A 13410-nucleotide genomic window follows, 5' to 3' on the forward strand; every position below is an offset into this window, starting at 1 on the left:
GTTCCTTCCACAGGAAACAGACACGTATGTCTTTTCCCATGATTTGTCTAACTCCTTCTATGAAAAATCAATTCCGCAGGTGGGTACTAGACCCTTTGACAGCCAAACAGTTGTGTATTTCCAGAATTTTGCAGGATTTTCAGGAGTTTTGTTCAATGGCTGGATTTTAAGCTGGCTTATTCACTGCTATCTGCTGACTTGACTTTTTTTCAGAGAGTTCCCATCATTCTTCTATGCTCTTTGTGATACCTGGTTGTGCACACTCAGGGCATCACGTCGCAAGGTGCACGCACATGCTCTTTTGTGGGGCATCCTCCTTTCAATTCTTGTTGGACTTTTGTCTTTCCATTGTGTTTTGAACATAGTGAAGGGTTTACTAAGACAGAAAGGAAGTAAATGACCTCAGTGCACAAAAGCTTACTCCTTTTTGGTTATCTTTGATTAGTATGAATTTATACTCAGGAGTCTTTAGAAGATATCCTTTGGCAATGGTCGTTTATTCTAGGACCACAACTCTGTAGACAATATATCAGCACCAGGAGCTGACCAGGTGGAGACAAAAGTTGTGTGAGACACCTTGTAGGAAGCATGTCCTTTTTGGTCTCTGATGTTATGTGACACTTAGAGCTTTGTATCCTCCATTAGAATGGAAGGCAATGGCAGGACCACAATACAACAGCACGTTCATGGCTGGCCCAATGGTGCAGTATTAATTAGCAAGTGAAGATGTTTATGAGTTATTGAAGGTTGTAGGGAAAAAAAGCATGTTCTGAAAGTGTTGTCTGAAGGAAAATGTCATTTGAGCGGAAGCAATGTTTTTGTGGATTTGTATGGGTTTTGACAAATTCGTGTTTTGAAAATGACATCTTTATTGAAACTCCCTGTTTTGCAATGAAAAAAACTGGGGAGGTTTGGAAGTTGTTTTTATAGGAATCGTGTGAAATCAACAGGTTGTGTCAAAAACCAGCTGAATTCATTAGAGATCTGCCAAGTGAAACCTTTTCCATGAGCTGAAATTCTTTCAGGGGAGGAGGGAGATGCAGCTTCCTATAATTTCATAGAATCATAGAATTGCTAAGGTTGGAAAAGACCTTCAAGATCATCAAGTCCAACCACATAAAATCTCATTTTACAGGAGATTTTGCCATCTTACCCCAGCAAGGGATGAAAAATATGTCAAGATCTTGAATGATCCCTTTTTTTTTTTTCTTGAGGAAAGGAAAATGCGTATTGCAGGCGTCAGTTTATCCTGAGCAGGGTGAGAGCAGAGACTGTGAGCCTGCCAGGAAGGGTCCAGGGGAAGTGAGATTGAGTGGGGATTTAGAGGAGTGAGTTATTAAGGCAGGAGGGGATGCCTTTCAAAAGGAACCTGTCAAGAAGTGCTCCTTATTGCTGGATGTGCATGATGATGATGACTGCAAGAGGGGAGGAGGGTGAGATAGACCTATGTTGAGCTGTGGGCATCTCTTGGGCCACACTGTAAGGTCATATGTAGTTACACTCATTTTCAGTGCAATTGAGAAGATACCCAGTGTCTCAAAACTGGCAGCCATAGCAGCCCCTTCTCTTAATTGAATTAGAGGAAATAAGTATAATGTGTTTGCAGATGGGCTCATTCTTCTTCCTCCTCGTCCCATGGATGCCTTTTTTTCCTCTGATTTCTTTTTCTCTCACAGAGAGGACATTTCATGTGTTTTAAACACGATGGCCCTGTTCCAGCAGCAGAGATAGTGCCTGGTGACAGGGATGAGGAAGCAGGAACACAAAGGGGAGGCTGTTGGAGAGAGCAGGAAAAATACATGGCTCATGCTTACCCCACAGTGGTGTAAAATGCTTGCATGGAAATAGCCCAAAGAGGTTTTTATCCTACAAGCCAAGTCCCAGAGGCGTCTTAACATTTTATCCTTGTGCACATCAAAGATTCTGGGGGGAAATCCTGCTGTTTTCAACTAGGCTAATTTTTAAGGTCGTTTACAGCAAGTGTAATCAAAAAGGGATTTTAGTAGCAGTCTCTGAGTTTGTTTTCTCTCTTCTTCCACCACCTGCCTATTCCCTCTTTGACCTCTTTGTGTTCAAGAACATAGAATCATAGAATCCTTAAGGTTGGAAAGACCACTAAGATCATCAAGTCCAACCATCAACCCATGCCTGTGACGTTCTAGGCCATGTTCCTCAGGGCAACATTTACCCTTTTCTTGAACACTTCCAGGGACAGTGACTCCACCACTTTCCTGGGCAGCCTGTTATAATGTATTACCACTCTTTCTGACAAAAAATGTTTCCTGATCATATCCAACCTGAACCTCCTCTGGTGCAATTTGAGGCCACGAGCTCTTGTCCTGTGGTTGTGGGGTTTCTTGTAGGGCATTGTTGTGCAGACTCTTCTCACTGTGCTCCAGGAGACCCCAGTTCAGGAAGCTTCACCACTTTCCAGCCCCACTTTCTGCCTCCAAAGGGGTGCAGAATGGAGAGGTTTCCATTAATAACCTTTCAATTGTATTTAAAACATATGGATTGTTGCATTTTCATTACAAAAAGTGAGTTGTTTTGCATCACAAGGAGAAAAAGTCTTTTCTGCCTGGTCATATCTTGCTCAGAGAATGCTGGGAGAAGGACAAGGGCTGACATAGCTGCAACACTTTGTTCATACTGGGTTTCTGTAAGCTCTAGGGAACAATCCTGCACTAGTAGGCGGGTGGAAGGGATAATCTAATCGGTTGCTTCCATCTCTATAATTATCTCTCTCATTGCTTGGACTCATTGTGCTTATTTCAGGCAGGAAAGGGAATCAAGTTACCTTGTCATGGAACTATGTGAAAAGCCACTCAGAAAATGTGAACCTGGTTACTCAAAAGCCTTTCAGGGCTCTTCTCTGAAAGCATTTCAAAGCCTTATTCAGCACAAGCCTGAAGTGTTTTCTAAGACATTTTGGCCCTCCTTAATTTCATGTTGAAATTAGAAATGGTTTGGGAATCTGCATGCCTCCAAGCAGTTGGGGTGGATCCAGATTTCAAAGCCAGGGAGCTGAACACAAACCTGTGATTTGAAGCCTCACCACTCTTTGAAGTGCTCAAAATCTGATTAAGGAGCTGAATTTTGCAACTGGCTTGCTGCAGCCCCAGCCTTCATTGATGGCAGCCAAACTCCATGGGTTTGTTTGCCACCATCGTGCTTACTTAGCTACTAATAATTGTCTGGAGAAAAATCCAAAGAAGCAAACCTGTGGAGTAGCATGTGGATTATATTATTTTTGATATGAGTTAACCATGTGGAATGAAAGGTTGGTTAGGATGAAAGAGAATGGCCTCAAATTGCACCAGGGGAGATTAGGCTTGGATAGTAGGAAAAAATTCTTCTCAGAAAGAGTGGTAATGCATTGGAACAAGATACACAGGGAGGTGGTGGAGTCACCGTCACTGGAGGTGTTCAAGAACCGTGGAGATGTGGCACTGAGGGACATGGCCAATGGGCATGGTGGAGATGGATTGGATTTTGGGTTGGTGATCTTTGAGGTATTTTCCATCCTTAATGATTCTATGATTTTAAACATGCATATATTTATATATATATACTACATATATATTTCAGAGCTTTCTTGGAAGAAATCACCCTGTAACTCATCTTTTAATGAGGCAGTTCAGTTTCTCCAGGCTGAAAAAATTCATTATCAGCTTCAAGCAGAAGATAAAGAACAGCAGATTATAAAATAGGGATCTCTCTTGTGAGAAAAGAAGCAAAAGTATTAACCTCCTTTATCAGTAGGGTGCAATGTATCGTATTTCAAAGTCTGTTTAAAGTCCCATAAGGAATCCAAGGAAAGGGAAATTCTGTGATACATGCAAAGGCCTCCGGCTTCTGAAGCCTTGAAGGGATTACTGAGCTGTTTATTACTGATCTTTCCCAGAGCTGCCTTGGTGACATGCAAATGCTACTCCCTCTTTGCTGAAGATGGGAAGGAGCTCCCTTATGCTACAGAAATTGGGCTGCAATGCTGTGTTGAAGCCAAGCAGGGCTGATCAGTCACCACTCTTTTCCCAGCTCACTTTGGCAGTGAATGTGGCAATTCTATGCTGGTTGCTTCTAGTCCATGTACTCATTCTTATTTTGCAGTACAAAATAGTAGTTTTATCTCTCTCCTGAGGTATCTTATGCTAATATATTTTATTGGATAAGAACATGCATGGAGTTAATTGAGCATGCATCTGCTGCTTGGTGGTGACTTCTTTAGCTGCAAAGTCTTTGTGGCTGTTGATTACCTCTTTGGCATTTTGGTGGTCAAAACAGCAAGGTTCATTGAATGCTACAAAGAAAGAATCACAGAATCATTTGCATTGGAAGGGACATGTTGAGGTCGTCTGGTCCAACTCCCATGCAGTGAACAGGAACACCCACAGCTCCATCAGGTGCTCAGAGCCCCATCCAGCCTGACCTTGGGTGTCTCCAGGAAAGAGAATATCACCTCTCAGGGCAACCTGTGCCAGTGCTTCGCTACCCTTAATGTAAAAAACTTCTTCCTTATATCCAGTCTAAATCTCCCCTCTTTTAGTTGAAACCCTTTTCCCTTGTCCCTTCACCACAGAACCTGCTGAACAGTCTGTCCCCTCATTTCTTACAGCCCCCCTTTAGATACTGACAGGCCACTCTCAGGTCTCCCTGCAGCCTTCTCTTCTCCAGGCTGCACAGCCCCAGCTCTCTCAGCCTGTCCTCGTAAGAGAGTTGTTCCACCCTTTGGGTCATTTTTGTGGCCCTCCTCTGGATAAGCTCCAACAGGTCCATGTGTCTCCTGTACTGAGGACTCCAGATCAGGACAAAAAAGGACCCAGTGAGGTTCAGCGTTCAGTGACAGCCCTTAGCTTTGATCCCATTTGTGTCCTACTATCCCGCTTTTCATCTGCTTGGGTGGGAAATGTGGTTTGCATTGTGTGATTATGGGGGCATTGAAATTTCTTAACAGTATCACCCATATTTAGACAAGGACAAGTGGTATTTACGGATGGAAAACAACATTTGGTGTTTGGTGTCCATGACAGCCTTCTTGAGTTTCCTCACCCAGTGAGGGCACAATATGATGAACTTCAACTTGGTTAGAATTCGTATGACTACTGAGTAATTCTGGAGCTGTTATCTCAGATGCCACCTTTTGTTTATGGCACTCAACAAATAATCCTAGAATCGTAGAATGGTTTGGGTTGAAAGGGACCTTGAAGATCATCAAGTTCCAACCCATGCCATGAGCAGGATTGCCAACCTCTACATCAGGCATCAGATCAGGATGCCCAGGGCCCCATTCAGCCTGGCCTTGAATGTCTCCAAGGATAGGGTATCCACAGCTTCTCTGGGCAGCCTATGCCAGCACCTCACCACACTCTGCATTAAAAATTTCCCCCAGACATCTATAATGAATGGCTAATAACAAACCATTCTTCTGTGGCTCTCCCAGAGGTTTACACTGAGAAAAATTCAGAAAAATAGTATCTTTCTTTTCATCCCCCTTGCTCATTCCATCTTTCCAAGGTAATGCGTTTGTAGTTGGCACCAATTACAATAGCTGGGCGAGCTGTAGCTAGGGCCATCTGTAGTTCTTGGGCTTTTTCTCATTTAAATCTCAGGGAAGATTTGAGAGACCTGGTTTTGACCTGGAAATATCTGTGCATAATTAATTTACTTATGGTAAAATTGCAGTGGATAGTGAGTTTGGGGGGGTGGGGGTGAAATAAGCCAGTTGTCCTAATATATTTAGTCCCTCTGCATCAAACTAGTGTTGAGGTTAGAGGACAGCAGGAATGACTTTCCACATAGCAAGACTGAACTGAGAATGCCTGATTCATCACTGGTGTTTATCTCTTCTCTTAAACCATTTTCTCCAAACAACCTGTTCCAGAGCTTTATTATCCTCTCAGTTACGTTTGTCTTAATCTGAACTTCCTTTTTCTTTCCCTTTTTCTTTCCCTTTTTCTTTCCCTTTTTCTTTCCCTTTTTCTTTTTCTTTTTCTTTTTCTTTTTCTTTTTCTTTTTCTTTTTCTTTTTCTTTTTCTTTTTCTTTTTCTATCCCTTTTTCTTTTCCTTCTTCTTTTTCTTTTCTTTTTCTCTTCATTTTCCTTTGCGAGTTAGACTGGTTGTCTTTTTCTCTGCATATAAACAAAAGCTGTTCTCTCTTTTTTGTCATGATCCTTTATAGATGGGAAGACAGCTCTTCTTACACATTTCTCTAAGCCAGTTCCTTCAACCCTTTCTGCTTTCTGAACTGCTTCTCTCTGCTCCTCTAACTCTCCTGAGAACATTCCCATATTTATCTGGATCTTTCTCAAAATGCATTGCTTGCTTTGCATTTTAATCCACTCTCAGAAATGCTCTCAGCTCCCTTTTCCCCCAGCATTATCCACAAGTTTGTAAGTTTACTCTCTCCTTTAATGAAAATACAGGCTGGTTCCAGGATCTCCCTTGATATCCCCTTGCTGACATGAAGTATTGATAACTCTCTTTCGTACAGTTGTTCAGTGTCAGTCTCCAGATATTCCCCATGGCTGAGAAAGCAATTTAAAAGTAGTTAAGATCCTGCCCTTAAAATCTGACATGCAGTTGTGCACTTTGATGTATTTTTAGCAATGCCCATTGTTTTACATACTTCCTGGGGGACTCCAATTATTTTTCTTTTTCTTTTATGTACTGCTGTGCATCATGACATTACTGGAGCAAGGGGCACTAGAGATACGATGAGAAATTTGATCTAAATGAGAAAAAAAGAAAGAATTTCTTTACTCAGCAGTAGTGTCTTCTGGGAGTTGTGGCTGCTGGAGTTCATGGAGACAGGTGGTTTCCCTGAGGTCAGACAGGGATGAGACAAATCGTGCCCAAGGGGACACCATGAGGTTAAGCAGGAACATCATCCCAAATACAACAGCCCAGATGCTGGGGGAGCATGAGGGGACAGACTCCAGAAAGTGGTCAGATTTGTGTTTTTCTCTCTAAAAGCATCTCCCACCTGGGGAGTTGCTCAGTGTGGCACTGAGGGACATACTTCAGTGGGCATGGTGGTGATGGGTTGATGGTTGGACTTGATCTCAGTGGTCTTTTCCAACCTTAATGATTCTATGGTGGTTTTAAGGACAGCTTGAGCAAGCTCTGGTGTGAACTTATGGTCTCATTTTTGAGCGGTCCTGTGTGGAGCCAAGAGTTGGACTCAATGATCCTTATGGGTCCCTTCCAACTCAAGATATTCCATAATTCTATTATTCTAGGCTGCCATCCACATTCTGCTCCTGTTTACTGTATTTTGATTTCTAGTTTGAAATCCAAACAAAGCAGCAAACCTGTTTCTCTATCCTCTGAAATGGATATTTTAAGAGAAAATTCCCCAGGAGGTACTTTTAAGATGGCTCAGAGATGTGAGATGGGAAAGACTCAGAAATGCAAAGATATCCTTGCCAGTCTGTGCCAAGGACCATCCCCATGATGAGGCTGCTGGGACTCAGAGGGTGATGTACAGCAATGTACCTGATTTAGTGCTTGGCAACCCTGCCTGTGGCAGAGGGCTTGGAGCTAGATGATCTTTGAGGTGCCTTTCAACTCAAGCCATTCTATGACATGGTTCTATAATATGTACAGCAGAGTTTTTCCAAATGAGGGCTGGAAGGGAGAGATTTTGGACAAGCAGGTTGAGTGGGATTTGTCCCAGCAACAGGGCTGACATCTTCCCTTCTTGCAGAAAGAAAGACAAAACACTGTGGCAACATGAAAGCCTGCTCCTGAGCCAGGACCTTGGCTGGGATTATGGCTGCAGCATCATTTTTCACTGGTCTTCCAAGTACTGCTAGATGTTATGCTGTTGTATTAAGATGCAATCGCCCGTGTTCATGTTTTCTCTCTGAGACTCGGGAGGAGGGCATTTCTCTGACTTGTTGGAATTGTGCTGGACCAGGCCCAAAATAAATGACATTGAACTTAACCCATCAGCAGGGAGCCTGGTGGGATTGCAGTCATGGGCTCAGAAAGCAGACGCCCGGGAGCAGCTTCTGTGGGTAAACTCTGGTCTTTGAGCTCCTTTGTCTTCCCCACTTGCTTTTCATATGGATAGCTACAGCTGAGAAACTGACTTTTTTTTTCTATTTGCTTAAAAAAGGAAAGAAAATTAAGATAATTCACCCATGCCTATAATTTAAAACAGAAAACAAAACATGCTTAGTGGCATGGTCAGAAAAGTCTTCTAGAAACACATTTAGGTTCAAGATAGGATCATAGCGTTGCTTTTGGCTCTTCATCCTCCCATCTTCTAGAATATCCCTGATACTTGACCCGAAATGCTGAGAAACCTGAAGACTTTTTTGTGAGATTTTATTCTTTCCCTACATTTTAACCTGTATGGGATAGGCACTGTTATAGGAAAGCTTATCTAGTTCCCCCCCTTTTTTCTTTCTTTTTTTTTTTTTTTGCAAACCACAAGAACTGAGTGCAAGGAAAGGGTGATTTCTGTTCCCAGACAGCAGGTGGAAGAGTTTTGCTCTCTAAATGGGATAAAATTGACTTCTGGGTGGTAGACTGGAGTCAGAGGGTCATTGTGTCTCTTTTCTTGGCCATGTGAGTGGGTTCTTAGGACAAGGGGGAACACTCTCACTAGCTGAACATTCAGGCAGCAACCTCTCCAGTTGCCAGCAAAGCTGAGTGAGATTGTCGAATTCTTCCCCCTCATCTAATATCAACATCCTTACATTTGAACCTTTGCTCTGAATATTTATTGCCTTTATGAATCCATTTATGAGGAGTTGTTCAAAGGTTTCCTGGAGGAGGGTCCTTGGCTCATGGGGCAGGAACAATGCCTTCAGTTCAGCATTGGGCAAACACGCTCAGTGTGGTGGCAGCCTTCACCTTTGGTAGAGGCTTTCAAAGGTTTGTAAATATTTACACACACTCCCAAATGAATGGGGAGAAGGGGGGCAGCCTTTAAAAACTGAGCCTGGTGAGGAATGTGAGTCAGAAATAACAAACAGGAGGCCCATCTGAGTCAGAAATAAATAAGGGAAGAACAAGAACAAAATCTCAACACCTCATTAATACCATAACTTTTCCTAAAGCATTACCTCATGAGGAATTCCTATAAATCTCATGGATTTGTTTTCTTCTGTTACTGGAGTGTTCAGTCCAAGAGTCAGACTCATGCTCCTCTGTTCTTTCCCAGCCCCAAACCAGCCTTAAACTGTTTCTGTCCAAACTAGATAGATGGGAGGGAATTTAGGAGAGATGTCAGCAGTGCCCCTACAATCATCAGACTGCCTTTCCTACACTAGTTTCAAGTCTCCATCAAGGTCACAGCCTCACTGTGTTGGATGCACAATGAGATCTTTTGTCCTGAAGCATTAGTGTCCAGTGAAGTATCTGACCCAACATGAACATTTCCACCCTGGGCTATATGGGGAGCAGCTGAGGGAACTGGAGTGGTTCAGCCTGGAGAAAAGGAGGGTCAGGGGAGACCTTATGGCTCTCTACAACTCCTTGAAAGGAGGTTGTGGCAAGGTGGGTCTTGGCCTCATCTCTCAGGTAACAGTGTTAGGACAAGAGGTAATGGCCTTTAGTTGCACCAGGAGAGGTTCTGATTGGATATAAGGAAAAATTTCTTCTCAGAAAGAGTGGTGATGCATTGGCACAGGCTGCCCAGGGATGTGGTGGAGTCACTATCCCTGGAGGTGTTCAAGAACCATGGAGATGTAGCACTTGAGGACATGGTTTTGGGCATGGTGGGGTTGGGCTGGGGTTGGACTTGGGGATCTTAAAGTTCTTTTCCAACCTTAATGATTCTGTGATTCTATGATTCTATGATCTCTACAGTCCCTAGAGAAATAGTATCTACAGGACATGGTTCATCACATCCAAAAGTCAACGCCTGTTGCATTTTTATGTCTAGAGACCCAGCCTGGACTATTTTAGGAGAATGGGATACCTGTTTAGAGAATCATGGAATCCTTAGAGTTGGAAAGGACTTTTAAAGGTCATCTAGTCCAGCTCCCCTGCAAGGAGCAGGGACATTCACAGCTAGGTCAGGTTGCCCAGGAATTGATCCAGCCTCGCCTTGAAAGTCTCCAGGGGCGAGGCATCAACCACATCCCAGGGCAGTCTGTTCCAGAGCCTCACCATCCTCACTGTAAAAGACCTTTTCATTATATCTAACCAAAATCAATCCTCCTCAGGCTTGAAAGCGTTTCCCCTTGTCCAGTCATCACAGACACTGCTACAGAGTCTGTCCCCTCCTTTCCTGTAGCTCCCCTTTAGATGCTGACAGGCCGCTCTCAGTTCACCTCGCAGCCTTCTCTTCTCCAGGCTGCACAGTCCCAGCTCTCTCAGCCTGTCCTGGTAGGAGAGGTGTTACACCCCGGGATCATTTTAGTGGCCCTCCTCTGGATGCACTCCAGCAGCTCCATGTCTCTCCTGTACTGAGGACTCCACATCTGGACACAGTACTCCAGGTGAGGCCTCATCAGAGCGGCAGGATTGCCTCCCCCAACCTGCTGGCCATGCTTCTTTTGTTGCAGCCCAGGATACAGTTGGCCCTCTGGGCTGCAAGGGTCCAGCTTGCCATCCACCAGTACCCTCAGTCTTTTTTGGCAGGGCTGCACTCAATCCTTTCATCCCCCAGCTTGTACTGGTAGTGAGGGTTGCCTTGATCCAGGTGCAAGATAGATGACATTAGTGGCTCTTCCGTTGTCCATTGATGCAGTGACACCATCATAAAAGGCCACTAGTTTGGTCAAGCAGGATTTGCCCTTGGTGAAGCCATGCTGGTTCTCCCGTATCACCTCTCTGCCTTCCATGTGCCTTAGCATTGCTTCCAGGAGGATCTGTTCCCTGATCTTTCCTGGCACAGAGGTGAGACTGACAGGTTGGTAGTTCCTGGGGTCATCCTTTTTAACCTTCTTAAAAATGAGTGTGATGTTTGTGCATTGGTTGTGATTACCCTGATAAGTTCAGAGCTAAATAATGGCTGGAAGAGTCTGCTCAGGAGCTTTTCCCAGGCTGTGCAAGTACTCTGTGGCTGCAGGGTTCCTCTTCTGCCCTATTCAGGTTAGGTAGTGTTGGACAAACACTGATGTTTGTTCTTTAGGGCATCATCTTCTCCCAGCTCCTTTCTTGCAGCCTTGGAGCTCGCCTGAGAATATTCATTGTTAGGGACTGTAAGTTTGTGGTTTGGTGGAGGTAGCAGGTGATCACAGAATCACAGAATTGTTTAGATTGGAAGGGACCTCCAAAGATCATCTGGCCCTACCCTGCAGCTCAAGCAAGACTCAATGATAGAATTATATAATGGCTTGAGTTGGAAGGGACCTTAAAGCCCATCCAGTCCCAACCCCCTCCCATGGACAGGGACACTTCCCATAGGCCAGGTGCCCAAAGCCCCATCCAACCTGGACTTTGGCACTGCCAGGGATCAGGCACCCACAGCTTTTCTGGGCAGTCTCTGCCAAGGTCTCACTGCCCACTGAGTGAAGAATTTCTTCCTAATATCTAACCTAAACCTACCATCATTTAGCTTAAAGCCATTTCTCCTTGTCATATCACTACACCCCTGACAGTGTAGTCCCAACCAGCTCAGCTAAGCTCAGCAACCCCAACTCTCTGCCTGTCTCCATAGCAGAGGTGCTTCAGTCTCTGAGCATCCTCATGGCCTCCTTCAGACCTGCTCCAGTAGGTCCAATTGCAGAGCCTGTCATCATTGGTTTGGAAAGCCCCGCTGGGCTTCACACTCACTCACCATGTTTCCTTTCCTCCAGGCAATGCAACAAGACCTCCAATGGGAGCGACAGCTGTGACCTGATGTGCTGCGGCAGAGGCTATAACCCCTACATGGACAAAGTGGTGGAGCGGTGCCACTGCAAATACCACTGGTGCTGCTACGTCACTTGTAAAAAGTGCGAGAGGACTGTCGAGAGATATGTCTGCAAATGAAAACCCTTTACTCTGCCCCGGAGCTGAGACGCTTCAGAGAAAAGAAAATGTTTCCTTGACTAGATGTCGCTCAACTTGTGAAGACATGGACTTGAAGAAAGATGGTAGGAGGAAAAAAAAAAAAAAAGCAATCACGTCAAGTAAAAAAAGAGACTCTTAAAAAATGTAAAAAATGGAAGGCTTTCCCTCACCAATAAAATGCTCTCCAAGAAGACACAAACGCATTTGGGATGTTATCTTCTTCCAAAATCTTTCCTATGGTTGCCAATAATATCCAGCCATCAAGTGCCTTAATATTTTGAGAAGCAAAAGTAGGAACTTTCCCTTGGGGAAGAAAAGCAGCTCCTGTCTGAATATAACTGAGACTCACACCTGCCTATGCCTTCTTGCACAGGTACTGAGTCTGCATTAGGACCATCCCAGAAGCAAAAACTCTACAACTTTTTCAGCAATAACTGCACTTATTGCCAAAGACTTGATTTTTAAGAGGGAGGCATCCACACCGGATGGTAAAAGTGGAAAGATTTCAGGTCCATGCCCTGAAATGACCAACTCATTTTAACCCTTCTTTTATGCAGGTTTGTGACTTCCAATGGGACTTCCCTATGGGAAAACCTGACCCTAAGTTGTCTGGGCTTGATGGATTTTCACACTCAGCCATGGAGGAAAAAAAAAAAAAAACAACAACCAAAAAGCTATGGGATGCCAGAGACATTGAGAATAGGGCACGCTGAGAAGGGTTTTATGGGGTCCTTGGGTTGTAGTGGAGCCATTACGATAAAGTATGAAAGCAAAGTGAAAATTCAGTGGAAAATAATAAAACGTAAAAAGCTCCTGCTCTCTTTCTCTTACCCTTTGGGTGTTACACCCTTAGTCACCCTTGTTCTGCCACAGTGGGCCATCCCAACCTTCGGAAAAGATGCCACTGCCTCTTTCCCCAAGCAAAATCATTGAACCAGCTCCAAAACACTGCAGAGAGTGGAGTGGGTCTGGTCTCGGTATGCAGATGTGCAGGTGGCAGCCATTCCCCAAAGAAAGGAGTGGGAACACAGCAGTCCTTCATGTGACCCTGCCTTGGTGCAGAGAAAACCACTGTTGGTGGCTGTACATATTTTCTTTTGTACGCGGACATACAGAAATATTTATAAGATATATCTAATGCTTTACTCTGCTCTTCTTCCTACGTAAATATATCTCTATATTATAAACAAGCCTTAACAATAGTACGCAATAAATGCTGAAGTTTCTGGTGCAACAGCAGAGTGCTAGCTTATTATGTTTCATTCAAGGTTTCCTACTTGGAAAGAAAGCCAGGTCTCCTTCCCAAGGACGGGAGAAGAGCAAGGCTCAAGGCACTCGCTGGCGTGGGATAGATAAGTTCCTGTATTCCCTCTTTCCCCAACCTCTTCATTTTGAGCAGAATTAGCCAAGATACACTCAATACAAAGAAACGGAGCACTCAGAGGAGGAGAGTAACCA

General features: G+C 44.2%; 1 protein-coding gene across 3 annotated transcripts in view; it reads left to right on the plus strand.

Moving 5' to 3' along the window:
* WNT11 (Wnt family member 11) overlaps positions 1 to 12764 on the plus strand; it is a 28761-nt gene extending 15997 nt beyond the window's left edge. For all 3 annotated transcript variants that reach the window (XM_021383520.1, XM_021383512.1, XM_021383504.1), the window contains one exon: positions 11757 to 12764. In XM_021383520.1, coding sequence (XP_021239195.1) covers positions 11757 to 11931 — 175 coding nt within the window. In that variant the 3' untranslated portion in view covers positions 11932 to 12764. The remainder of the gene's footprint in view (positions 1 to 11756) is intronic.

The sequence above is a fragment of the Numida meleagris genome, chromosome 1, assembly GCF_002078875.1.
Source record: "Numida meleagris isolate 19003 breed g44 Domestic line chromosome 1, NumMel1.0, whole genome shotgun sequence".
NCBI lineage: Eukaryota > Metazoa > Chordata > Aves > Galliformes > Numididae > Numida > Numida meleagris.